This window comes from Sarcophilus harrisii, chromosome 2, assembly GCF_902635505.1.
Source record: "Sarcophilus harrisii chromosome 2, mSarHar1.11, whole genome shotgun sequence".
In the NCBI taxonomy this organism is placed as follows: Eukaryota; Metazoa; Chordata; class Mammalia; order Dasyuromorphia; family Dasyuridae; genus Sarcophilus; species Sarcophilus harrisii.
Window position 1 is genome coordinate 87434165 of NC_045427.1, and position 26795 is coordinate 87460959.

Here is a 26795-nt window from a genome sequence, read left to right on the forward strand (position 1 = left end):
AGTGTGGCTGCAGAAGAAACAAGACACAACTTGAACTAATTAATAGTCTAAGGAGACAATAACCTCAACAAGGATATGTTAGGATCACTCCTAGTTTTAGCGCCAGAAGGGGTCCCGGGCAATCAAGTCACTTCACCTCCCAGGGCCTCCCGTTGGGCTGTGCTAACAAGACCTATCTCAAGCCCGAGGAACTCCTGTGTTTGCAGATTTGCGTGCTGGAGCATGTGCGCATGCCCAAGCCTGCCTTGGGAGAAAGAGCATAGGCACTGGTACTCTGTCCCAGCTCGCTGCCAGATGTTGCCATCTCAGACGCCCGCACCTCCTTTGCCAGCAGGCCTTGGGGGATGGGTGCTGTGGCTGCAGAAGGGGAGTCTCTATAACTCTGGTCTCCACCAGCGAGAACTGGTGGCCCAGGACTAGAGAGGGGCTCCTTTACGACTCTTCCCATTCAACTCTTAGTGATTTCCAGGACTGTGAAGCTTTTGTCTCTTGCTCATTTACTGCCTGGGACAACTATCACAACAGTCTCCCTGGCTCAGTCAAGTCAGCTGGTACTTTGCTAGTAGACTCGTACTTCTTGTTTCCCTAATCCCTATGATTCAGAGTCACTTCTTTGCAGAGATTATTAAAAACACCCCCCCCCCCCAAACCCCTCTTTTCTTCTGATAACTCCTGCTTCTCCTCTTGGCTCTCCCTCTCCAGCATGTTGTCCAGGTATTACCTAATTTACTCAGTCTCTTGTCCTGTTGTTAATACTGTTCCTCTTGCTTGCTAGTGTTTTTAAGTTTGCAGAGCACTTTACAAATCTTCTCATTTGACCCTCACAAGAGCCCTGGTAGGTAAATACAATTATCCCCATTTTGCAGATGGGGAAATGGGCAAACAGGTTAAGTGATTTGCACAGGATCACACAGCTGTTTAATGTCTGAGGCTAGATTTAAACTTGGGTCTTCCTGACACCAGAGTCAATGCTGTTTCTCTCCAGGATATCACTGAGCTGGTTAGAAAATGCTCCCTTATTCTGAAATGCTTCATCTCCTTTCTATCTTGCTTTCTCTGAGTAATGCCTTATCTTTAGACATTCTCTCCTTTTAATCTCCATCCTTATCTGCATACATGAGGCAAAGAAGAAATCTTCCCATTTCTTGGGAATCTTGCCAGTTTAGTACCTGTTTCTGATATCCTTCCATAGCCTTTCTTCTATCCATCTCACCTGGTTCAAAGCCAGATTGCTTCTTTTCTCAGACAGTAACTTCTCCAGCCTTTCTAGCTTTCCTCAGTTGCTGATGCCCCCCCCCCCCCCCCCCCCCCATTTGTCTGGTATTTAGTTTTGATATATTTATAGGTGTACATGCTGTTTTCTCACAATAAAATTTAAACTCTGAGGGCAAGGACCACTTAGTTTTTTATTTTTTATGCACAGGATTTGGTATAGGGATAGCAAGGTGTCACAGTGGATAGAGCCCCAGACCTGGAATCAGAAAGACTCATTTTCCTTAATGCAGATGTGGCCTCAGTCACTAGCTGTGTGACTTTGGGCAAGTCACTTAATTATTTGCATTAATTTTCTCATCTGTAAAATGATTTGGAGAAGGAAATAGAAGACCATGCTAGTATCTTTCCCTAGAAAACTTCAAATGGGGTCACAAAGAGTTGGACAAGTTTTAAAAAATAAAGCACTGAACAAAAGATCTTTAATAAATTCTTGTTGCTTAATTTAAGATCTTTTTTTCTCAAGGTATCCTTTTATTCCCTCCCCTCTCCCCCCCCAAAAAAGAAGTTAAGCACCTGACTAGTCTTTTTCTCCATTCTAATTCCTGGGTTCATGTTTAATCGTGTCATTCTCTTTCTCAGGGAGCTTCAGTGGTGGCTCCCTGTTATGTCCAAGATAAAACACAAACTTCTCAGTTTAAGATTTAAAACCTTTTACAGCCTGACTCCACTTTTTGTTTTCAGACTTCCCTCATGTGTTCGATGTTCCAGTCAAACTGCCTGTTTGGCTGTTCCCCACGAGTGATTATCTCTTGCCTCAGCGCCTTTGTATATAGTCTGTCCTTCATGCACTCCTTCCTCACCTTAGCATCTTGGAATCCCTCAATTCATTCAAGGCACAGCTACATTACTACATTATCATCTCGTACAGTGCTTATAAGCCCTACAGAAGGTATTTAATAAATCCTTATTAATTAATTTGAGGCCTTTCCTAATTTCTCTCCCTCTACTCCAGTTAGAATTCCCTCTACTCCAGTTAGAGCTCCCTCTCTGCTAAAATGACGTATTTATTTATCTGGGTATTACATTCCTCCCAGTAGAATGTAAGCTCATTAAAGGCGAGGAGTATTTCCATTTTGATGTTTGTATCCCTAGTCCCTAGCCTCTAGTGCTGTTCCTATATCCGTGTTAGTGGGTGCTTAACTAATGTTTCGGGGGTTGAATTGAGAGGTTTTATTATTCATGCTGGTGAGAACCCTAGCCTTCCACTTCATCAGCATCAACTCTTATGACCGACCTCTCCTTTTCCTCTCTCTCTTTCTCCTGGATCAGCCACTGAAAGGAGTGGTCATACCTTGGTCTTTCCCAAGTAACTCAGTACTATTCTATCTTCTTAATTTAAACTCTGTAAGTCTCCTCTAGGGTCATGATCTCTCCTCCAGCTTCTTCTAAACCAGCTCTTTGTCTTGAGAACGAACTCCAGTTTTAGTTCTCATCCTCTATCTAGTCTTTTTTAGTCTCCATTTCTTCCTTTCAGCCATGGAGTATAATCAATTTCCAGAATCTTGGTGATGGAGGGGGGGGACCTAGAAGGCTACCTAGTCTTAACTGACAACTGAACAGATTAACCTGTATAGTCTAGCTGACTGTTAATCAGCTGGACTTTTTGTGTTTTGGGAAACACTTTATTAGAAAGTTTTTCTTGAATTGTACATGTTTAATATATATTGGATTACTTGCTGTCCAGGGAAGCTGGGGGAAAGGGAGAGGGAGAAATTTGGAACAAGGTTTTGCAAGGGTGAGTGTTGAAAGCTATTTTTGCATGTATTTTGAAAATAAAAAGCTATTTTAAAAAGATTTTTCTTTATATTGAATTTAAATTTGATTCTGTTATTTTTATCTCTTCCTGGTTCTGCTTCTGGGGTCTAGCAGTATAAGCCTAATCCTTTTTCCATATGATAGCCCTTCACATTCCTTGAAGACAGCTGTCATGACCTTTAAGCAAAGGCTAAGATGCTATTTGTAGGATGGGATATTTTGTAAAGAAAATTCAGATTCAGCTACAAGTTGATATAAATGGTCTTCATGGGTCCTTTTAACTTGAGAGATTCCATGAATTCCCTCTCTTCCCACACCTACCTTTAGTCTGACGGTCTCCAGTCCATTGTCATGCGACATGATTTTGAGAATCTTCATTAATCTGATTGCTCTTCTCCAAGCTTCTTCTTCCTCATCAATAACTTTACTAAAATGTGGTCTGACCTGGAAAGGGCAAGTTGGACCATTACCTACCTACTCCTGGAGATGACGTTTATCTAAATGTTTATCATTTTTGGCTGCTTAATGGCCTCTGTGTGTATCCTATTGATTCAGAGCACCTAGCGTGTGGATAGAATGTTTTACTTGGAGTAAGGAAGACATGAGTTCAAATCTTACCTGAGACACTAGCGGTTTGGTTCTGGGCAAGTCATTTAATCCCTGCCTTAGTTTCTTTATCTATCAAATGAGAATAATAGTGCCCATGTTACAGGATTGTGAGAATTAAGTGAAATGTTGTTTGTAAAGTGCTTTGCACACCTCAATGCATTATATAAATATTAGCTACTATTATTGTTGTTATTTTACAATGTTTTTGACATTTGATGTTATTATTCATTGAGCTTGCAAGCTGGTAAAGTCTCCAAACTTTTTTCAGATGTTAGTGTCGTGTAGTTTTTTTTTTTTTCCAACTTGTATTAATGAGGTTGACATTGTTGAATCCAAGTATAAGGCTGCATTAAGTTTTATGTTAGCATTGGCTTAACGTTCTAACCTTTTTATCTTTTTTGATTCTGACTTTGTCATCCCAAGGTGATATCTGTCTCTCCTAAATTTGTCATCCATAATCTCATAAGTATGCTGTCCATGTATGTCTAGCTTCTTGATGAAAATGTTAAATGTTAAACCCAAGACTGAGGACAGATCCCTGGAGCACTTCAATAGAGACTTTGCTCCTTTTAATGGACATTGAACCATTAACTCTGAACTGACTTAGCTATGTTATCATCTAGGTAAATGTTTCTTTATCTTGAGCAAAGTCTGACAAATTATATTTGCTGAATTCTCCTGAATTTCTTTCCATCCCTCCCCAATTAATTTTTTAATACCACTTAAATTTTATTAAATTTTAAAACATTTTTATTTAAAATTTTGACTTCCAAATTCTATCTGTCCTCTCCTTTCCTCCCCCAGATGGTAAACAATCATACAGGTTATATATATGCAATTTCCATATGTCATTTTGTATGAGACTCAAAGCAATTAAAGAACATGAAAAATAGCATGCTTCAGTCTGTTTAAATAATAGCTGTTATTTCTCTAGAGGCAGATAGTATTCATCATTAGTCCTTTGGGATTATCTTAGATCATAGTATTGCTGAGAATAGTTAAATCATTCACAGTTCTTCATCATACAGTATTGCATTAACTGTGTACAACTTTCTCCTGGTTCTGTTTATTACAGAATTACATCAATTCATGTAAATCTTTCCAGGTTTTTCTGAAGTCATCCTTATAATTTTTTATAACACAATAATATTCTATTGCAATCATATAATATAGCTTGTTTGGCTATTCCCCATTTGATGGGCATCCCTTTGATTTCCAATCTTTAGTCACCACTAAAAGAATTGCTATAATATTTTTGTATAAATAGGTCCTTCCCTTTTTTTGTATGCCTTTAGGTGTGCACTGTTATAGCATAGTCCCAAATTGCTCTCCTTTATCCCCTATTAAAGACTGGTTATGAAAGAGCTAGAAAAAGCAATAGTGATCAGCATATGAAGGGCCTGTTATAGGTAGTCTGGCAAAGTACCTGACCAGTTCTTGCGTCCTGTTCTTGTGAAAAAGATAGAGATACATATTTTAGCATCCAAGTGAATTCAGAACTGGTGGAAAAACCAGACCTGAAGAATAATCACGAGTGATTCTTGAAAGATCTCTTGTGTTATGACCAGTGATCTTTAGTTGGCTTCACACTATTTTATCAATGCCTTAAATCAAGGTAGAAAACAGGGTACTTAGTACTTTTACAGACTGATAGCCAACTTGGCAGATGACATAGCCCGAGATCTGAAAAGGTCTCAGGCCAGAATGTGGGCCAAACCTCACCATGACATCTGGCAGTGAGATAGATTGGGATCCAGGAAGTTTGAGTAAAACTAAAAATGTGCTGACTCTCAAGAGAAAAGGGATTTTTAAAAAGGCAATGCTAAATAAACATATTTGGAAAAAGGGAAGCTAGAGGGCGAGTACACAAAGACAGAGACTAAATGGCCCCAGCTCTCTAAGAATTTGAGTTCCTCAGGAAGGCGGTGGGACAGAGAATGGCACTACATGGAGAAGCAAATATAAGGGGAACAGGAAGAAGGGCATACCAACAAGCAGTAGGGAGGCATCAGGGAAGGCCTTAAAGGAAAGAGACACCTTGGACTGAGCTTGGGAAAAGGCTGCGGGTGCGCCAGTATTCCCAACAGTGGAGATGCCACTTCCCTGGACATGGGGTACATCTGATCGCTCAGTGGGTGCGGACATTGCAGGTAAGAAACGGAGCGACAAACTCGGGCAGCAGCCTTGCTACGCCAGGGCATTCTCGTGACGGGAGAAAGTAAAACAAGATGAGGATGGGAACATCAACTGAAGCCATATTGGAGAGGACTTTTCATACCAGTTTGCTTTTAAAATCTTAGTGAAAGTAAGGAGCTGTTCCCTAGGTTTTGAACAAGAAAATGACAAGTCTTTGGTCTTGGGGAGATTACTAGAGAGGGGAAACTGGAAGCAGGAGGTTGCTGTAAAAGATCAGATGAGAGGTGATTAACTAGAACTGTGTTCCTAAAAGTGTGTAGAGCAGAAAAGTACTGGCTTTGGATCCTGTCTCCGATACATGACACACTTGTGATAAGTTGTAAGTTGCAACCTCCAGAAGCAGCTGTTTCCTTAATTGTTGAAGAAAACAAAACAAAAAGGAGGTTGGACTCAATGTCTTTGAGGTGCTCTCCAGTTTGGCATCCTGTGTTGTGGAGATAGAGCTAATAGGGCTTAACTGGGGTGGGGGGGGGGTTAATCTGCTGGATGAGGGGAATGATTCTAGATTTACTCAGCAACTGTTCAGTGAAGTGGCTGGGAAATGGTGCTCCCCTCGGGAGGAGGTGCTCCCCTCACAAGGAATAAGGGCGCTTGCCCGAGGCAGGGTTGCACCGAGGGCCACCTGAGTGAGAGTCTGGAAGGGAGCTTAGGGCTGCTGGCACAGGTGTGCGAGGCCTTTTGTAAAGGTGATGGGCCTAAGGCAAAGAGAGGAGAACACGCGCTTGGGGGGCCAGAGAAATGGGAGAGGATTCTGCCAAAGGAACCCAGAAAGGGAGCAGGAGAAGCAGAGAAAAGGAGGGTCCCCTAGAGCTGGGGAGGGGCAGAAGGGGCGCTGAGGTCACGCAGAGATGAGTGTGTGTGGGGGGGGTGCTCCTTCCTTCAGAGAGGTGGTGTGGCAACACCCAGGCCTCTGGAGGCCTTGGGGTCCGGTGGCCAGAGGCAGCAGCAGGAGTGGAGGTGGCCCACATGCAGGGGTCCCCTTAAGCCACGGTCTTTGAGACAAGGCAAGAAACGAGGCAGGGAATGGCCTCTTCTACCTAGTCACAAAGAGGGCAGGCCTTCATCCTTAGCTGACCACTGCTACCAGGCTTTCCCAGGGGATGGAAGCTGGACCTGTGGATTCTCTGGCAGAGGAGCTTCTTAGGAAGAAACTCCTTTTACCAGTAAAGATGGGCCTCTTTCTGCAACTGATCATCAGAGTTACCCAGCTATTATGTGTCAGAAGTGGGACTCGGACCCTTCTAGCTCCAGGGCTGGTTCTCCATCTACCATGTCACGCTGACTTTCCTTTAACTATTTTAAAATTTTTCATCACTCTGATTTCCTTCTCATTAAAAAAAAAAAGAAAAGAAACAGCATTTATCTTCCTCCAAGACTTTTCAAAACTCATCTATTATGTTGACTTATCACTTAATGAATAAATGAATGGAAAAGCATTTATTAAGCATTTACTATGTTCCAAGCACTGTTCTAAGGACTGGAAATATAGGTTGAAGATAGTCCCTGCCTACAAGGAGCTTCCTTTCTCCTCCGTAGACCACACCCATAAAGGGATTGGCGGCTAGAGAATGGAGATAAGAGAAGTTTAGAAGCTGAAGAAGCAAACAGTAGCATTGTCAATGGCTCTTACTTTCCCAAGGCTGTTCCTGTGGGAATTTGTTTACAGTTTGTTAAAGTGAGAGAAATTCAGCATGTAGTTAAGTTGAGAGTCAGGAAGAGTGGGAAGGGAGTACAGGTTTGGAATAAGGATGGATTATAGTAGTAGTTTGTACTACTCTTCGATCCTAGGTGAGTTACTTAACACTTGTTTGCCTCAGTTCCTCGTGGGGACACACTAGAGAAAGAAATAGCAAGCCATTCTGTTCTCTTTGCCAAGAAAATCCTATCGATTGACATAGTCATGTTCAACTGAATGTAACAAAGTTTGCCTGGGCCGGGTGACTTGATTTCATCAAGGGCAACTATCATCTCTCATTTCACTGTCAACCTTCTATTATTAGTCGATTTGTGCTTGTTTTTTATTATCCAAAGATCATTCTCTTTGACAAAGAAAAAATAGAAGCATAGTAAAAATTGAGTGTAATTTCTCTCTGTTGTCACTTACAGCCTTATCTACCCAAGAGCAGCTCTATCCTTTCTTTTTAGGAGAGCTAACCAATAACAAGAACAACAAACCTGTTTGTTTTCCTTAGCTTTAGTGATTCTGGTACTATTCTCACAGGGCCACATTATGCTTATATGTTTATTCTATGTTCTTTGCCCTTCTCTTCTGTCTTTTTAAAATAGGAGCTGGTTGATGAATTCCATGTGTATCCATATTAGTCTCTTTAGACTACCTTTTCCTCGTTGGGATCATTTATCTTCCTGTCCTGAGAATTTTGCTTTTGAGAACTTCCTTCCCTCCATGGCTGAATATTTTTCTTTGTAGAATGTTGGGTCATAATAACTTTTAGTACTTAACCTTTCTCTAAACTCTTGGGAATATGTTCTCCTGAGCTCTGCTGTGAAATTCACATCAGGCTTGTCTTTCCTCAGCTTCTCCACTATGAATTTTCAGCTGAAGTGGGTCACTCTGCCCCATCCCATCCCCCCTCTGCCCCTCACAGCAACTAGTTCATGAGATGAGAATAAAAGTTTCCCTTCTTGGTTTCTCTACCTATTTTATGTTTTTAAAAAAATCATTTATTTCTTGCAGGGATTATTTCCCCACCTCCCACTATCCCACTGAACAACAACAAGGATAATAATAATTTTTTTAAAAGCTAAAACCTGCATAATATATTTAGTATATCCAAACAGATTCCCCACATTAGCCATGTACAAAATGTGTCTCATTTTTGCTTTTTAAGTCCATTAATTTTGATAAGAATGGGTGTGATGTGCTTTATTCTTAGTCCTAATAATATCAGCTCATGATAGCTAACATTTATGTAGTCCTATAAGGTTTGCAAAGCTCTTTACAAACATCTCATTTGATCCTTATCACAACCCTGGGAAGGGTAGGTACTGTTTTCCCCATTTCAGAAACAGGCAGAAGTCAATATGACTTCCCCAGAGTCATAAAGCTAGCAAATATTTGAGACTAGATTTGATAGATTTTGCTGACTTCAGGTCCAGCTCCCCCCTCCACTGCATCACCTTACCTACCTCTAGAATTGTGGTTTATCATTGCATTGATGGGAATTCTAAAATCTTTCCAAGTTTTTGTCTTTATAATGTCATTGTTTCTTAGCATGTCTCACTGTATTCTGAATCAATTCATAGGACTCTTTCTAGTTTCCTCTGAAGCTGTCAGTCCTGTCACTTAGAGCACAGTGTATTCTGTTATTCATAGGCCATCCTTCACTGAGCACACCTTTGTTTCCAGTTTTTACCAATTAGAAGAAGGTTCTCTACCCTTGTGAAGGATGGAGTGAATATGTAGAGTGTCTCAGAAGCCTGAGTGCACTTGTAGCCTAGTAGAGCTTCAGGTTCTGATAAGTCTTGGGACACCCTGGGTTACATTGAGTCCAAAAATGGAGAACTGCTCTGCTTGTTGAAAGGACTGAAGCAGCTTGTTAGGTGCTCCCCAAGTCTGCACCTGTTTGCTCTCTCTAATCCCACTATGCCTCGGTGACAGCATCCCTTCTGTCTTTCCTCAGCTTCTCCACTATGAATTCTCAGATGAAGTGGGTCACTTCAGCAGGCTCTCCCCTACCCCCCTGCTTGATTACTGTATTCACCACATGCTCTTCTTCATTTTCTAGCTGTCATGGTCTTTGCACTCTTGTCATAAAAATAGTGTTAATCTTGATGGCTCCCGGCTGCCCATAAGAGGCCAGAGCCATGCTCATTTCATTTCTCACTCAGCTCATTCCTTGCACTTCCCCCAGGGAGAACCACTCACATTGGGAAGCGTGTTCTTAGGAGTGGAACTCTGGAGGCCAGACTCCTCACCATGCCCACTTCACCCCCACTAGAGCTGCTTTGTGCATCTTGCCACCTTCCTCAACAGCTTTCATCCGGAGTCTATCAGTACTGATGCTCCTCCTCATCAAAAACCTAAGCTCATTTGAGAAGAGGGCTTGTTTCCTTGAATTTGTGTTCCCTGTACATAGCAACAGCTTTATTTAAAGAGTGATGTCAATAGGAATCACTTTGAAAAGTCGGGAGGAGGAAGGATTGGTCTGGGGTGGCCAGAGAAGGTTTTGTGCCAAAGGTACCCCTGGAGAAGAGCAAGGGGAACATTCTGGGAAGTCTTAACAGGAAAGAACAAGTACAGAGAGGGGGGAGATTTGTTTCTAAGACAAATTCTAAGGGTTTGCTGGGTTCCTTTGCTTGAAAAAACCCAAGATGTGTAGGCAACAGTGGCCAATTTTCTTCAGGATTATTGGGAATTCCTGGAACATTGGAAAAGCATATCTATTTTCTAATTCCCCCTGTGGGTAAGAATAGTTGTTGGGTGTTGAGGGAAAGGGAAGAGTGAACAAACATATCCAAGACCTTCTTATTGGTTGAAGAGGGATAGAAACAAAAACTATTTCCCTGAAGAGCTTTGCAAACAGGTTAGCCTCTAGACTCTGGAAAAACACATGGGGTTGGGCCCAGAGACATTCAACAGGTACTTGTTAACTGACTGAAAGGCTTGAATTCTGTTGGCCTAGGGGTGGGTAAGAAGATTGATCAAACCAAAAATTAAAGATTTTTCCATAATAATCTATGAAATATACCTTCCCTACTTTTTTTTCTTGATTACATTTCATTTTACTAATTTCAGCCCAATTTTCAAGTTCACCGAGGTTTTTTTAGGTCCTAACTTTGTCATCTAGTATATTAATTATTCCTGTCAAGTTCATGTGACTTGCAGGTTTGATCTATGTCTTTATTTATATCATTAGGGTTTTTTGAAATTATTTTTATTTATTTTATTAAATATTTTCCAATTATATGTAAAAAAAATTTTAACAATCATTTTTTAAATGCTCTGAGTTCCAAATTCTCTTCCTCCTCTTCTACTCTTCCCCCCTACCTTGAAAAGGCAAGCCATTTGATTTCAATTATTAAACGTATTATCCTATTAGTCTTGTTGCAAAAGAAAACACAAAATAAGACAATAAAATAAAGTTAAAAAAAAAGCTTCAGTTGATATTCAGAATTCATCAGTTCTCTCTCTGGAGATGTGTAGCATTTTCCTCATGGGTCCTTTGGAATTGTTTTAGATCATAGTTTTGATTGGAGTAACTAAGTCTTTTCTAGTTGATCCATGTTAACAATATTGCTGTTACTGTGTACAGTATTCTGGTAATGATCACTTCAGTTTGCATGAGTTCATATAAGTCTTTCCAGGATTTTCTATAACCATCCTCCTCCTCCTCATTTTTTATAGCACAATTTTTCATCACAATCATACACCACAACTTGTTCAGCCATTCCCCAGTTGATGATGTCCCCTTGATTTCCAATTCTTTGCTACTATAGAAAGAGCTATATAAAATATTATTATAATATACTATAAAAATATTTGTGTACAAATAGATCCTTTTCCCTTTGTTTTCTTTGGAATACAGACCTTAAAAAAAATAGGTTCTAGTTTCCATTTGCCTCTGAATGGACCTATGTAGGTAAGAGTGCAAAGAGTTATAAAGGTGGTAGGGAAATTGGGGTCACTGATCATGAAGTTTAATGACCAAAAGAGGATTGCTGTAACTTGGTTCAGTTTTAAACTTATTTGGTTTATGTTTTTAGAGTGCTAAGTTTTGGGGATTTTGTTTTTTACTTAAAGGAATGTTGCTCTCAGATTATTTAGTCTAGGTTAGGGTAACAGAACCACATGAAGTGAGCAGCCTGTGGCTGTTAGAAGGTGTGTGGGCTTTGAAGTCCCTGGCCCTGACTTTCAGGCCTGCCCCGTTGGGGCCTCAGTTTACTTATCTAAAATTGGAGGTTTGGTCTCTTCCAACCTGGTTTCCTCGTTAGCCAGCAAGCCTGCTTATCCGCCACTGATATGATGAAATGAGGGGTCATGGGGTGGGGCAAGGGAAATCTTTCTTTTAAGATTGTAGTTGTGGTCAGCCCTTGAGTAGAAGGGAGGGTGAGGCAGTCTCACACCTTTCATTCTATATATCCTCCCACTCTGGAGAGTTCAGACTGTTCTGTTCCTTCCCTTTGTCGCTTCCTCTCTTTCCTTATTCTGTTCTTCTGCATTCTGTGGTTTTGACTTTGTGGCTAGATCATCCTCTTCTTTTCAGTATAGTGCTTAACCTTGAAATATTTGGCTCATTATAAGCCTGTGAGGTAGACAGTGTGAGTATTATACCCATTTTACAGATATAATTAAGGCATAAAAGTAGAATTGCCCAGGATTATGCAACTAGTAATTGTTAAAGATGAGAATTGAGCCTTATTGGTCTTATGATTTAAAAACCAGTCTTCTTCCCCAGTAGTAAATATGAAAATAGAATATAATAAAATTGTTTCAGTAGGTGTTTATTTACCGAGTTACCTCATTGTGTGTGCGGGTACTATGGGGTATATGAAAGAACAAAATCCTCAAAAGTGAACAGAATTCAGTGGTCTCCAGCTTTTTTTTTTTTGATTGTGTATTACAAGTAAAAAATGTTGAGCATACATCACCAATTTGTGTATATTTGCTTATTTGTGGATTATAGACATGTATTGTTTGGGGAAGGCCTTTGGGGTCTCCTCATCCTTCTATATGCTATCACACCTGCTGCCTGATCACCCTGAAATAATAGCCCTCTCGAGGCTCTACCCAACCTTTCCCATTGGTGAGGTCTTCTTGGAGCTTCCATTTTATGAAGAGTTCCAATTTGGCCTGCATTGATTCTCCTCTCTCGGGAAAGTTCCCGACTTCCTAGGGTTGCCAGTCATGTCCCTTCTTTTTCCCCCTTCCCCCCTTTCAGCTCCTTTTTGTGTTTCCTCCATTAAAATGGAAGCTCTTTGAGGGTAGAGATTGTCTTTTTGCTTGTATTTGTATCCCCAGTGCTTAAGCACTGTGCATGGTGTATATTAAGCCTTTCATAAACGTATCTTTTCTTCCCTCCCCTTCCCTTTCCTCCCTTTCTCTCTCCTTCCTTTTTTCCTTTCTTCTCTCCTTACCTCCCTCCCTTCCTTTCCTGTTTCCCTCTAAAACTTAAACACAAAAAAATTGAAACTAAAAAGGACATGATAGAGATGAAATATTTAATCATAGAATTATGGAGTCACTAGAGTTTACTGAGGAGAGTAATATAGACAGATTTTTACCTTAGGAAAATCATTTTGGCAAGTTAGTAGAAGATGGATTGGATTTGGTTGTAAAGAGATTTGAAGCAGACCACCAGTTTGGCTTTGAAAGCCAAAAGAACTGTGATTAATACAAGCGACCATGATTCCAAAGGATCAATGAAGAAACTTAATATACACTTCCTGACAGAAAAATGTTAGAATTTTAGGGTATATAATGAGAAGTATGCAATTGTAAATAGCCAAAGAAGGAATTTGTTTTGCTTGACTATGCATATGTTACAAAAATTTTGTTTTTCTTTCTTTTTTTCAATGGGATGGGGAATGAGAGAGAAAAGAGATTGTTGTTAATTAAAAAATAGAGCTAAGGGGGTGCTAAATAATGTATATATGTCCAGGTGAGGTCACAGTATTAGTTTTACTCTCGTTTTGTTACAGGAGAGCTAGGGTAGGATGATGTGTAAATGTTTTAATACAAAAGCAAAACACATAACTGGAATTAAAAAAAAAAAAAAAGATGTTCTGGAAGTAAAACAACATTTATTTGGATACAAGTGTTATACGCATGAAGTGAGAGGTTGGAGATCCTCCTGAGCATGTGCCTGGGAGCTTGGTGGTACCCTTAGCTAGAAAAGGGCATTTTGGAAGGGGTGTAAGTTGGAGGGTAAGGATGGAGATCAGGCAGTGATCCTAATTTTTTGAGTGATGTATGAGAAACGGTAGTTTGGGGTACCCCCATAGCAGTCTGCTTGTACTACCTGTCTAGCTCTGGGGAGGAGGGCGCTGGGAGAATGGGGAGAGAGAAGGAAGGTTGGGGCTCCAGAGTTGGTGCAGCTGATAGGAGCCTGAGGGGTGAGGAGAGGAGGCTGATGAAGGCGAGTCCCAGGTTCAGGGCGGGTGGGATGGGAATGCACCGGCCTTTCCTCTTACTGCACTGGGGAGAGAAGCCACAAGAACAAGAAAGAGGGAGGTCCCTGCATTGTTCTTCTAAGTGGGAGGAAGAAGGGGTCTGGGGAGCGCTGCAGGGAGGGGGGAGTGGTGCAAAGGAACAGTTCCCGCAGCATCTTTGCTTTAAAGGCCCTCTGGCCCGGGGCAGCCACTGGCCTAAGGGCACCGTGCAGCTGTTTGCTTCAGACTGGGTCCTGGGCACGCCACTCAACTATTTCCTCATTTGTAAAATAGAGATAATAACAGCACCCGCTCTCCAGGGTGGTTCTGAGGTTTGAACAAGATAGTATGCGTATGCTGCATTTTTTCACATGTGCACTATTATTATATGAGTTAGCTTCTCTGTAATCAAGCTGCTCCTCTTGCTGACCGAGTGCTGCCCTTCTGCATGGCTGCAGGCTGTCCTGACCTGGGTCTTGGGCTGTGGGTTTGATGGAAGGCCTTCTTTCTGAGTGGGCAGGAGGCTGGGATGCAGACAGACTTTTGCTACCCTTGCTGCTTGTTGTTTTAGCCGCAGCATATGCGAGAGGCCATGCTGATCCTGGGAAAGCTGCATTACGTGGAGGGGTACTACAGGGATGCAGTCAGCATGTATGCCCGGGCTGGCATTGACAACATGTCTGTGGAGAACAGGCCTTTGTACCATATGCGGCTGGTGACCGAGGCGTTTGTGATTAAAGGTAATTGCTGGTTCTCTCTTCGTCCCCTGCCCTCCACCCTCCTTCTCTCCAAGGGTCTTCAGCCACAAGGCTCACAAGTGCAGCTGAATTTGGGGGTCCTTGGGTTACGGATTTGTGGCCTAAGTGCAGGGAGCCTCCTTCAAGAGGAGATGATGGGTTTTGGGGAGCTGGGAACTAGGTTGGTGCGAGTCTAATCTTCTTGAGCTCTCAGGACGTGTATCCCAGTGAGTAGAGTAGGTGGTCTGGCCTGGCAGGAGCACTGGGAAAATCACTGAGTATCTCTGTTCCTCAGTTTCCTCATAAGTCATGTAAGGAAGATACCTGTCCTAGCTACCTTATCAGATTACTGTGAACATGAAATGGCATGATGGAGAAAGTCATATTTTTGAGCAAGTTTTAAATTTACAGTTAGCCACTATAGTTTGCTAGAAAACTCACAGCAAACATTGAACACATCCTGGGTAAGTTGATGAGAAGCACTGGGGCCTCTCATCCAGGACTTATAAAACAAGGCCAGGTACATAGACTTACATAGAGAGCCTGCCTTGAACAGCTCTAGGTCACTGAGGGACTACAGATGAGGCTAGCAGTGACAAGAAGTCACTGTGGTCTGGCACCTAGGTGCTGAGCCTTGAAGGAAAAGGAGGAATTTTTTTTTTATTATAGTAACTTTTTATTGACAGAATCCATGCCAGGGTAATTTTTTTACAACATTATCCCTTGCACTCACTTCTGTTCCGATTTTTCCCTCCCACCCTCCACCCCCTCTCCTAGATGGCAAGCAGTCCTGTATATGTTGAATATGTCCTAGTATATCCTAGATACAATGTATGTGTGTAGATCCAAACAGTTTTCTTGTTGCACAGGGTGAATTGGATTCAGAAGGTAAAAATAACCCAGGAAGAAAAACAAAAATGCAAACAGTTTACATTCATTTCCCAGTGTTTTTTCTTTGGGTGTAGCTGCTTCTGTCCATCATTGATCAATTGAAACTGAATTAGGTCTCTTTGTCAAAGAAATCCACTTCCATCAGAATACATCTTCATACAGTGTTGTTGTTGACGTATATAATGATTTCTTGGTTCTGCTCATTTCACTTAGCATCAGTTCATATAATTCTCAAGGAGGAATTTTTTAAAAAACATTTTGGTTGTTCATTTGTTTGTCACGTCCATCTTTTTGTGTGACCTCACTGGGGTTTTCTTGGCAGAGACTCTTTCGTTGGAGAAAAGACTGCAGTCTGGCGCGCCTTTGTTTTTAGCTCTTGTCCATCCGGGCGCCCCAGTACGCACTTGTCTACTGCTTTCTGCTCTTTCCAGCTTGTCACCGGTTGTTAGGGGGCGAGAGCTCCGAGGGGCAGAGGCGCTGCCGCTAGGGAAGGCCCCTCCCCCGCCGCTTGGGACTTTGGCCTTCCTCCCTCGCCCTGCCTGCCTTGTGGCGTGGGGCCCCTGTGTGTGAGCCGTCCTGCGTGCTGAGGATCTGGGCCCAGGGAGCGAGACCCGGCCGGCCCAGAGGAGGAGCTCGGGGCGCCGGGGCCGGAGAAGGCGGCCAGGAGCGCCGCGTGGCATTCCTTTCCGGGCCTCTCTGGGGCCGGGGCCCCCCTCCCCTCCCTCTTCGAGGTTTCCCCGCGCGGCTGCGCCCTGGCCCTCCGCCTCCCTGCTTGTGGGGATGCCCTGCAGCTCTGTCCTTTGCTCTGCTTTTCTCTTTGCACTTGGTGACTTCATCCAACCCCGAGGTTTTCACCCGCAGATGACTAAGATCCCTACATCTCTTTCCACGTTACCGTTGCCTCTCGCACGTCATCCCCCTGGATGTCCCAGGGACAAGGGGCCGGGCTCAGCAGTGCCCAGGCGGAGCCCTTGCCCGGGCCACTATTTCTGTCCAAGGTGCTGCCATGCCTGAGGCCCCTGCCATTCTCAGCTGCTCCCCTCCCCTGCTCACCTGCCCAGACGGCACCGCTGGCTCAGTGCCTGACTGCTGCCGGGGCCTCCCATCGGACTTTGGCTGGCCTCTCCCCCCAGAGCCATGTTTCTTAAGCGCTTGTCTGATCATGGGTTCCCCCCCTCAGCCAACTTCTTTGACTCCTTATTTAGCTCCAAGAATAACTGGAAACTCCTTTGTTTAGCTTTTAGAATGCTCCTCATACTTTGAAGTCCCTCTTCCTCCCAGCAAAATGGGCCTCCTTTGTTTCTCACTTAGGACACTCCATCTCCCTGCTCCTTGCCTCCCATGCCTGGAGTACCCTCCCCACTCTTCTTTGCTTCATACACTGCCGTTCCTTCAGGATGCTCTTTAAGCACCACCATATAACCCTGATGTCAAACACAGATAGCGTCACTAAACCAGACATAAGGATCCTGTTGGCCACAAAGGGACTTAGAAAGCCATATGTTACATGACCTATTTATTGCATTATCTATTATATCTCCTCTATTTAGATGTGACTTCCTTATAAGTGGGGATGGTTTCAGTCTCCATATGTGTGTATCTCTGGTGCCTGGTACACTGTAGATACTTAATTAATGTTTGTTGATTAGTTGGTAGCTGGATGGAAGGAAGAGACTCAGAAAAATGTAATTTGCATCAGATCACTTAGCAGTAGCAGGCAGAACTAAAACCCTGGTCTCTTGACTTTTAATGTACTGTTATAAATTTCCTGTGTACCTTGTTGCTTTTCCTGGAGCAGCTGCTGCCTGTTGACCAGCTTCATTTGTTAGCCCAGGGGTCCTCAAACTATGGCCCACAGTCCAAATGCAGCAGCTGAGGACAATTATCTCCCTCCCCAGGGCAATGAAGTTTCTTTATTTAAAGGCTCACAAAACAACGTTTTTGTTTTTACTATAGTCCGGCCCTCCAACAGTCTGAGGGACAGCGAACTGGCCCCCTATTTAAAAAGTTTGAGGACCCCTGTGTTATTCCCATCTAACAGCCTGGAAGGAAGGATGGACAACTCAATTAAGATTTGAGGCAGGTGGGGTGAAGACGAGGCAGGTTAACATAGCTAATTAAGAATGGGAACCAAGACTAAAAGGCAGATTTCCTAACTCCCACTTCTGTTAACCAAAGTAGTTGGTATCCTGAGCATTCTGCTTCCCTAGGGTTTCATCAGTCTTGGGTGTTTTTTTGGCGGGGGGAGAGGGAAGGGGGTGATTGGGAGGGAAAGATGGCATTTCCCCTCACCAGTTAGATTTGGTTCTAGCGTGAATGGGAAGAGTGCAATGTCTGCAGCAGATGGGGAGAGCCAGGCACTGACCACATGTCTAGAATGGCCCCCAAGACTTTGTCCTCTACCTTCTCTGTAGACTGGTTCTGATGGACTTTCTGTCTGGAATCAGGGGGGCCCCAGTCCTAGGGGTTTAGTCTTTTGGGGGAGCAGTCAAGGAACAAATTCTATGTCTTCCTCATGCCCTGAAGCCTCTGTCTGTCTCCTCTTGTATTTTCTGAGGGCAAAGGGATTCATGATTGGGCTCAGGTTTTTCCTTTGATATGGGTCATGTTTTGGCTCTGCTTGGAGGCAGATGCTGGACTTAGATGACCCCTTTGTTCCTTGGGAAATGAGTCAGGTCTAGTAATGAATCTGGGGAATCTGGGCCTGTTCTTTTTCCTTCCCTCACCTCCTAGAAGCATCATGGGCTTCCCTTACCTTAATCATGCTAAATTTACAAAGCCCCTTTCTCACAGTAGTTGTCTGAGGCAGGTCACACGAGGATTATCTTTCCCCTTTTATAGATGAGATAACTGAGGCTCTGAGGAGGTAAGCTACAGGCCAAGGTCATGCAGCACGAAGCCAGCTAGGGAGAGGCCCTGAGTGCAAGAGACCAGGGATCCCCTAGCTACGCCATGTTACTTCTGTGCAGGTGTGTCTGAAGTGAAACTCTTTGTCCTCCTCTTCCCAGCTTGCCCGTCCCACCCTTCCTGGGACTCTGGGTTACAATCTCCTCCCTCTAAGGCTTGCTTCTGCCCCTCCTCACTGCCCATCAGCTACCAGATGTAGCTATTTCCCTTTCCCCACATCTTTTGCATCCAGAACCTTTCCCCCACTCTCCACCTTAATTCTGGCCCTGGCCACCTCTGGCCTAAATCGTTGACAGCCACCTCTGACCTAGATCGTTGCGACAGCCACCTCCTGGTTCTCTCCCACTGGGTCCATCCCACACCCATGGCTGCTGGAGGAATTAAGGACAGCTGCAGCTGCATGAGGTCCTGCGTCGCTGTGCTCCCCACCTCGCCACCTCCTTTGGCTGGCAATGCCCTTTGCTTATGTGCATTGCAGCATCGCCTAATGCATGAATCCTCTCCTGATCTTGTCCCCATGATTAATGCCCCTCTCCCAGGCTAACTCGAATTTAACCACCCTGTACATATTTGTGCTTATTCACTCTGAATTTGTGCTGGGTACATTTTTACATGTATTTGTTTTCTCTCTCTTTAGGATATAAGTCCTTTGCAAGCAGGAATGGTTTCAATCTTTGTACTTGCCTTACCTAGGTCTAGCAGCAGGTATTTAATAAACACATGTTCATTGATTGACTGTGGGTGAAGTTTTTAAAAACTGTTTTTATGAGCAAGCTCTATAGGAGGAAGCTGTGTGGATTTACTGAATTGTCCTCATCTTTACACTTCTCCAAATCATATTAAGAGAATATTTTCCTGTGGAAGGGAGGTAAAACCAAGGGGCACCTACCCATATCTGCTATGATTTGGTCATTGGTCAAGCAGATTTTTATATATATATATATATATATATATATATATATATATGGAGAGAGGGAGAGAGGGAGGGAGAGGAGAGAGGAGAGAATACAGAACTTTTTCTCTGTTGGATAGAGGACAGAACTTGGACCAGTGAGTGGAGTTGTAGAGGGGCAGATTTAGCCTTGATATAAATTAAGGGTTCTTGACCTGATTTTTGATCAGGTGCATAGTTTGTATCATTATATTTTGGTAAAATGAAGCACCTTTGTAATCCTGTGCATTTAGTTTTATGCATTTAAAGACATGATTGTGAGAAGGGGCCCGAGGCTTCTTCAGATGGTCACCAAACACAAGACAAAAAGCTTCTTAACTCTTAACAGGCTGCATGATCACTTGTCCAAGAAGGCATAGAGAAGAGTCTTTCTCAGAGACCTCTGAACTTCCTTCCAAAACTGAGATTCTGAACCAAAGTTGTCTTTGGCCTTGAAACACAGTTTTCAACTGGGGAGAAAAGACCGTCATAGCTGAGACAGGTAGGGGTGCAGTGAATAGAGCTTGGGGCCCAGGATCAGGAAGAATGGAGTCCAAATCCAGTATGAGACATTAGCTGTATAACCCTGGGAAAGTCACTTAATCTCTTTTTAACCTCAGTTTGCTCATCTGTAAAATAGGGATAATAATAGCACATCTTCCCAGGGGCAAGCCCACAAGCATTTATTAAGTATCTGCATGGTGCCGTATCAGGTACTGTGCTAAACTTTGAGAATAGAAAGAAAGGTAAACAGTCCTGCTCTCAAAGAGTTTGCCGTCTAGAAGGGAAGACAACATTCAAACAATTGTTGACAGATATATTGGACATAATCTCAGAAAGAAGTCACTAAGATCAGAAAGCCCTGAGAAGGGGCTTCTTGCAGAAGGTAGGATTTTAGCTGATACTTCATTGGGAAAAGGTGATAAGAGTTCCAAGTATGGGATGCAGCTGGAGAAAATTCTCACATGCAGTCAGTAAGTGTTTATTGAGCACCTACTGTATTTCAGGGATTGTGCCAAGTATTGGGGGTACAAAGAAACATAAAAGACAGTCTTTGCTCTCATGAAGCTCACGTTCTTTTTTTTTTTTTCTAATTAAATAGTATTTTATTTTTCCAGATGCATGTAAAGATAGATTTAAATATCCATTTTTGTAAGATTTTGAGTTCCAATTTTTTTTTCTCCCTCCCTTTCTTACTTCCTCCCTCCCCAAGACAACCATCTGATATAGGTTATACATGTACAATTTTTTTTCAACATATTTCCACAGTAGTCATTCTGTGAAAGAAAAATAAGAACAAAAGGGAAAACGACAAGAAAAAAAAAGCAAATTAGAAAGAGGGTGAAAATAGTATGTTTTGATCTGCATTCAATCTCCATAGTTCTTTCTATGGATGTAGATGACATTTTCCATCCAAAATCTATTGGAATTGTCTTACATTTGTGTTTTGCTGAGAAGAGCCAAGTCTATCATAGTTTATCATCATTTAATCTTGCTTGTTACTGTGTACAATGTTTTCCTGGTTCTGCTCATTTCACTCCTCATCAGTTCATTTAAGTTTTTCTGAAATCAGCCTGAAGAAGCTCCCACTCAAACAGGAGAGACAACAACTATTATGAGGTGCAGACAGGATAAATTGAAGATCATCAGCAGAAGACCCTAGCACAAGATACAGGGGTGGTGGAGAGTTTACAGTGAGATATTTGTAATGTGCTTATTAGTAGGCCTCAGGCATCGAGGTAACATAGTGGTCACTTCCTGATTTTATAGTGCTCTGACCAGCTGTGCTGTGCCGTGCTTCCCACCTCACCACCTCCCTTGGCTGACAGTGCCCAGTGCATTTCAGCATTGCTTCCTGCACCAATCCTGCTCAATAGTGTGACCAATAGTGGTCACTTCCTGATTTGGTAGTGTTCTGACCACTATGTCACCTCGCTCCCTGAGGGTTGCTAAGCACATTACAAATATCTCACTGTATCCTTTCTACCACCCTTGTAGCTTGATAAACTATGATACACTTGGTTCTTCTCAGCAAAGTCACTTAAAAAGTGACTGTGATTTCTGTGATTCTGTTCTAATGGGCTCAATGCTCATTTTTCTTGGGGATGTGTAATGGGCTGAGGCTTGAGTTGATGCACTGAGGTCCCGTGAGGCTAAATAGTAATTGGACTATACTCTATAATATACATGCTTGGATAAAGAATGGTCCCTGCCCACTCTCTGTGCAAGTCCTGATGTGTTGTATAGGAAATGACGATTTTGGTGGGTGGAGGCAGAGAGACAGGAAGAGAGGCTGGGAGAGATTGGGCCTGGGTTCTATGCTGGTAGCTGCTGGTCTTGTGGCTGCTGGTCTAGCTAGCTTTTTGACTCAGCTACACACATTGCTATTGCCCATTCTCTTCCACCTCCAGTCTTTCTTCACTGAGAATAAAGATTGACAATTTTCTCCTAACCTGAATTCCTGACTCCGGCTGATTTTAAAATATGTGGTCATCACAGGGATGCTTTTATTTTTAAGAAGATGCCGTTTTGGCCTATAGAATGGAGCCATGATATGTCTAGAGGAGAGGAAAGCAATTATTTTTCTCAAGAGTGAGAAAGCATTAGAAAACCAGACTGGAAATGTCTCTCTGCCTCCACTCATGCCCATGCTTTTTCAGCTTTTTGTTAGTAATTTATTAATGATCATAACAGTTCACCTTTATGTTGTGGCCTGAGATTTCCAGAGTTCTTTTCCTCACTCTCTTGTGGGAGAGATAGTTTAAGTATTATTCCTGTTTTGTAGATGTCCAAACTGAAAACTTGAGTAACTTGCTGATGACTTCTCGAGCACCAGGATTCTGCCTGCACTGAATGGCTCCTCTCAGAGGCTTTGGAATTGGAGGTTCTGGCTCTGATGTTTGTTTATTATGTGGAGGCAGGTCACTGAGGACTCGGGAGACTAGGGCTTGAGCTGCCTCCTATTATAGCTGATCCTGGTCAGGAAAGCTCTCTGAGCTCCAGTCATGTCTGGGTGCATGGCTGGGAGACCAGCCCCTTACTGGCTGGGTCAGACAGAGGTTTAGGGGTCAACTTTAGAAGTCTTCTGAGGCATGGAGCCTCAGCTAGTAGGGAGGACTGCAAGCCCTTTTTTCCAGATAGCAGCAATGTAAATCAGGCTATTAACGATCTGCACCTAGGAGGTGTGTTAAGTACTGTGAGAACAGATAAAAGAGAAATCTCTCCTAGCCGGATGTGGGATGGGTAACAAGAAGGCCTCTGAGTCCCTTTCAGCTCTAATTCTATAATCTGGTGACCTGGGGAAACGTCATGAAGCAGGTGACGTTGATGCTGGGCTATGGAGGAAGTGCACTTGTAGGGGATGGAAGGCACAGGAAGCAGTCGGAGTAAAGGCTTGGGCATAGGGCCCAGTGGCAGGACCAGCAGGCGGTCTTGTTTGACTGCTGTCTGGAAAAGCTGCGGAGACAGCTCAGTGAGAGGGCTCTCCCTTCTCTGAATTCCTTGTCCTCAACTGTCCTGTGAAACTGGCTGAAGGCTTCAGGGTGGCAGCTGCTGGAGGGCAGCAAGGGCTTTCTCCCTCTGTTTTCTTCCTCCCTTTCCTTTTTCCTCTAGTTTCCCCTGCTTTAATCCATCACCCCAGCAAAGCTGGAGTAGTATTCTCCTAGTCTACATGTTGCTGCCATGTGCCTGGTCCGCTAAGTGCTTGGAGGTACCAACACAGAAGGGAGTCAGCCCCTGGCCTGGAAGGGTAGGGTCCGAACACACACCAGGCGTTGTGGGAGGATGAGGGACCAGGGGCTGGACTACCACTTGGGTGAGGGAGGCCCAGGTGAGGGACACTGCCCTCAGCTTGGGGCACGACCCTGCCTCTGTTCAGAGGCCCCAAGGTAGGATTTGGAGCAGGGCATGTGACAGTCACCAAGTAGGGCCGAGAATGAGTGAGGAGACAGTGGGTTGGAAAGTGGGAAAGGGAAGAAAGGAGCAGCAGGCACTTTATATTTTATTCTGGAGATGATAGGGGAGACCCTGAGTTTTTGGAGAAGGAGATAGTATCATCAGGCCTACTCTTTGGCAGCTTTGAGCAAAGAGGCTGTTGGAATAGTCTACTTGTGATAAATGAAGACTTGAGTTAGGATCATGTCTATGAAGGAAGAGAATAGATGGGAGAAGTGTTATATAAATAGACCCATTGAAATTTAACATCTCATTTAGGAAGAGTAATCTCACAATTGGACACAGGAAATAAGAGTGGCAGAAGTCTAGATTGACCTCAGAGACTGTAAACTTGGTGACTTTAACAGAAATGAGGAAATTTCTGGGTTTTTTTGTTTTTAATTTATTTCCTTTCATTGAACAAAAATTCATTTCTCTTCCTATTACTTTCTCTCCCCCACCATTACCATTTTTTTAAAAAAAGAAAACAAACTATTTGTAACAAATAAAAACTGGAAAGGTAGTAGTGTCCTTAATAGAAATAAGAAAATTTGAGAATGCTGGGTTTTTTGTTTTTATTTCCTTTCATTGGACAAAAATTCATTTCTTTCCCTATTACTTTCCCTTCCCTACCCCTACCATTTTTTTAAAAAAATGAAAACAAATTATTTGTAGCAAATAGAAATGGTTATGAAAAACAAATTTTCTATATTAGCCATGTCCAAAAAATTCATGTCTTATTTGGTACTCTAAGCCCATCACTTCTGTTTCTGGAGGTTCATCTTAGTCCTCTGGAATCTCAGTTGGTTTTTGCATTGGTCAGAGTTCTTAAGTCTTTCAAGCCTATTTGCCTTTAAAATGTTATTATTATATTGATTGTTTTCTTGGCCCTACACAACTTCTCTCTACATCACTTTATAAAAAGTCTTTCTAGGTTTTTCTGTAATTTACCTCTTCGTTATTTTGTACAGAACAATAATATTCCATTACATTCTTTTGACCATAATTTGTTCCTCTGTCCCCCCATTGATGCTGCCCCCCCCCCCCAGTTTTCTTTACCACTGGGAAAAAGATCCGCAATTAGTATTTTTTGTGCATGTGGGTCATTTTCTTCTTTCTTTGGACTCTGTATTGTGGGCTTAGTGTTTTGGGCAGATTATTAATAATGAATTTATTTTGAATATGTTGAATTTCAAATGCCTGTTGGACATTCATTTTGAAATGTCCAATAGACAGCTGGAAATTCTTGACTGGAGATGGGGAGAGGAACAAGGTCTCGAGATCATTTGAATGGAGATGGTAGTTGAATCCATGTGAACTGATGAGGTCACCAAGTGGTAAAAGAGAGAAATAGATCCAGAATCTCAGAATTAGGGTTGGGGAAAAATCTAGCCCTAACTTGAGCCTTGAGGTACTCCCATGTTTTGTGAATATGACATGCATAGTCTAGCAAAGGATACTGGGAAGGAATGGTCAGACAGGAGGAGACCTAAGAGAAAATTCACAGAAGGAGAGTGGTCAGCATCAAATGTCACAGAGGTCAAGTAGAAGGGACTGAGAACGTTAGACAAGAGATCACTGGGGACTTGAGAGAATAGTTTTGGTTGTGTGAGGTAAGAAGCTAATTCACAGATGTTTAGAGGAGAATGGGGGGAAAAAAAGAGTAAGTAGAAGCCAGGCATCAAGACAGCTTTTTCAGGAAGTTTGGCTCGGAGAATTACCTACCCCCCCCCCCAGTAAGACAGCTCCCTGGGAGAGGTTCCAGAAGCTGGAAGACTTGAGCGTGGTGTCAGGGGGTGCTCCTGAGAAGATGGGAAGGGCTGGGCTCAAGGGTTTGAGCAGAGTCCTTGGCCTGGAGTCAGGGGGCCATGAGACAAGGACCTTTGGGTGAATGGCCTCTCCTGTATGGCCCTTGAGGGGAAGTAGGGGAGGGTTTTAGGGGAGGAGAGAACGTTCAGAACTGCTGCGTGAGTGGCAGGGGATCAGTCAGAGCGCATGTCCCCATTTGTTCCTCCCGGGGCCCTGCTGTCTGGCCTGCTGAGGCTTCCAGGCCCTGCTCCCGCCCTCCCTGGGCCACAAAGCCTCTGGTGACTCAGCCCTGTCCCTCCCCTGCCTGGGGCTGTTTTCTGAAGGGCCCACAGAGCTATGAAATTTCCTGTCTCTCCTGCCTGGCTCCCTCATGCCCTCTCAGAGAAAGCTTTTGGTTCAGCGCGCATTTACTGAGTGCCAGCTGTATGCTAGGCGGCAGGCATTCCTTGAATGTAGTTGCTCAATACGTGCTTCTAGAATCACCCGAGTTCTCAGGGAGGGAGAGCAAGAAGGGGCCCGAGATCCACTAAGCCATTTCCCTCATTTTGCTGCAGAGGAAACTAATAGCAGCCTAGATGTGGTGCTTTAAGGCTTGCAAAGCGCTTTCTCATGAGTATTACAAATATCTTGTGTCTGATATTACTTGGGAGGAGGAGGAGGTAGGTGCTATTAGTGTTCCTATCTTACAAATGTGGCAACTCTGGCAGTTGAGTAACTTTCCCAAGACCACTCAGCTTGTTGTGCCTGAGGCTGGATTTGAATTCTGGTCTTCTTGACTTCCCACCCTCCAGCCCTCACCCCACCTGTAAGGAGAAGAACGGGGGTTTGAGGCTGGCTCTTATGACTCCGAATTTGGTGCTCTGTCCTCTGTCCCTGTCCTGCCAGCCCAGGCAGGCTTTCTCGGAGATGGGCCTCACTCAGCCTAAGGGAGGCCCTTCTGCTTTCTGCTTCCTGACCTGTCCCCACGCCCTAGGGCGTGGAGGCCCGGCCAGGAAGGCCTTGTTCGGGTCCCAAGCCGAGTCCGGCTCTGCCGAGTCCTAGACCCGCCTCCCTGGCCTGTGCTACATGGAACTAGCTGTCTAGTTAGGGCAGCGAGAATCCTCGGAAAGGAAATGACGGGAGGAGACTGGCTCTGGAGTCGGGAGGGGGAGGGGGGCTCGGTGGAGTCCGGCTCTGGGGCCTGTCTGGGCAGGAGGGATGCGTACTTTGGTCTCGGGCCACTGCTGCCACCTTAGGGAGGATGCACAGACAGGGTGGGGGTACCAGGGAATAGGCCCTGGCTCCGGAGTCGGGGAGCTGATTCAGATTCCACCTCGTGAGCTCCCTGGGCAAGCAGCAGCTTCCCTGAGTAAAATGAGGGGTCTGATTCAATGGCTTCTGAGGTTGCTTACAACTCTGGAGCTTTGTTCCATGTAGACATATCAATACCTTTGATTCAGGTGAGACTGAAACTCGATGGCAAAAAAAAGACCATTTTTTTCTTGGGAGGATGTGAGCAAAGCAGGGTTCTTCATATAGGCTTTTGTACCTCAAGTGGACTTCGATGGAAGGGAAGGGCTTTAACATAAGTTGGGGAGAAAGACTATTCCAGACATGGGAGAACAGTGTGCCCTTGGGCAGCTTGCTATCTGGTAAGATGTTTC

The 26795-nt window shown here is 43.6% G+C and overlaps 1 protein-coding gene across 7 annotated transcripts in view; it reads left to right on the forward strand.

Moving 5' to 3' along the window:
* The window catches only part of TTC7A (tetratricopeptide repeat domain 7A), a 169749-nt gene that overhangs the window by 8081 nt on the left and 134873 nt on the right, over positions 1 to 26795 (forward strand). For all 7 annotated transcript variants that reach the window (XM_031950439.1, XM_031950434.1, XM_031950438.1 and 4 more), the window contains exon 3: positions 14516 to 14684. In XM_031950439.1, coding sequence (XP_031806299.1) covers positions 14516 to 14684 — 169 coding nt within the window. The remainder of the gene's footprint in view (positions 1 to 14515; positions 14685 to 26795) is intronic.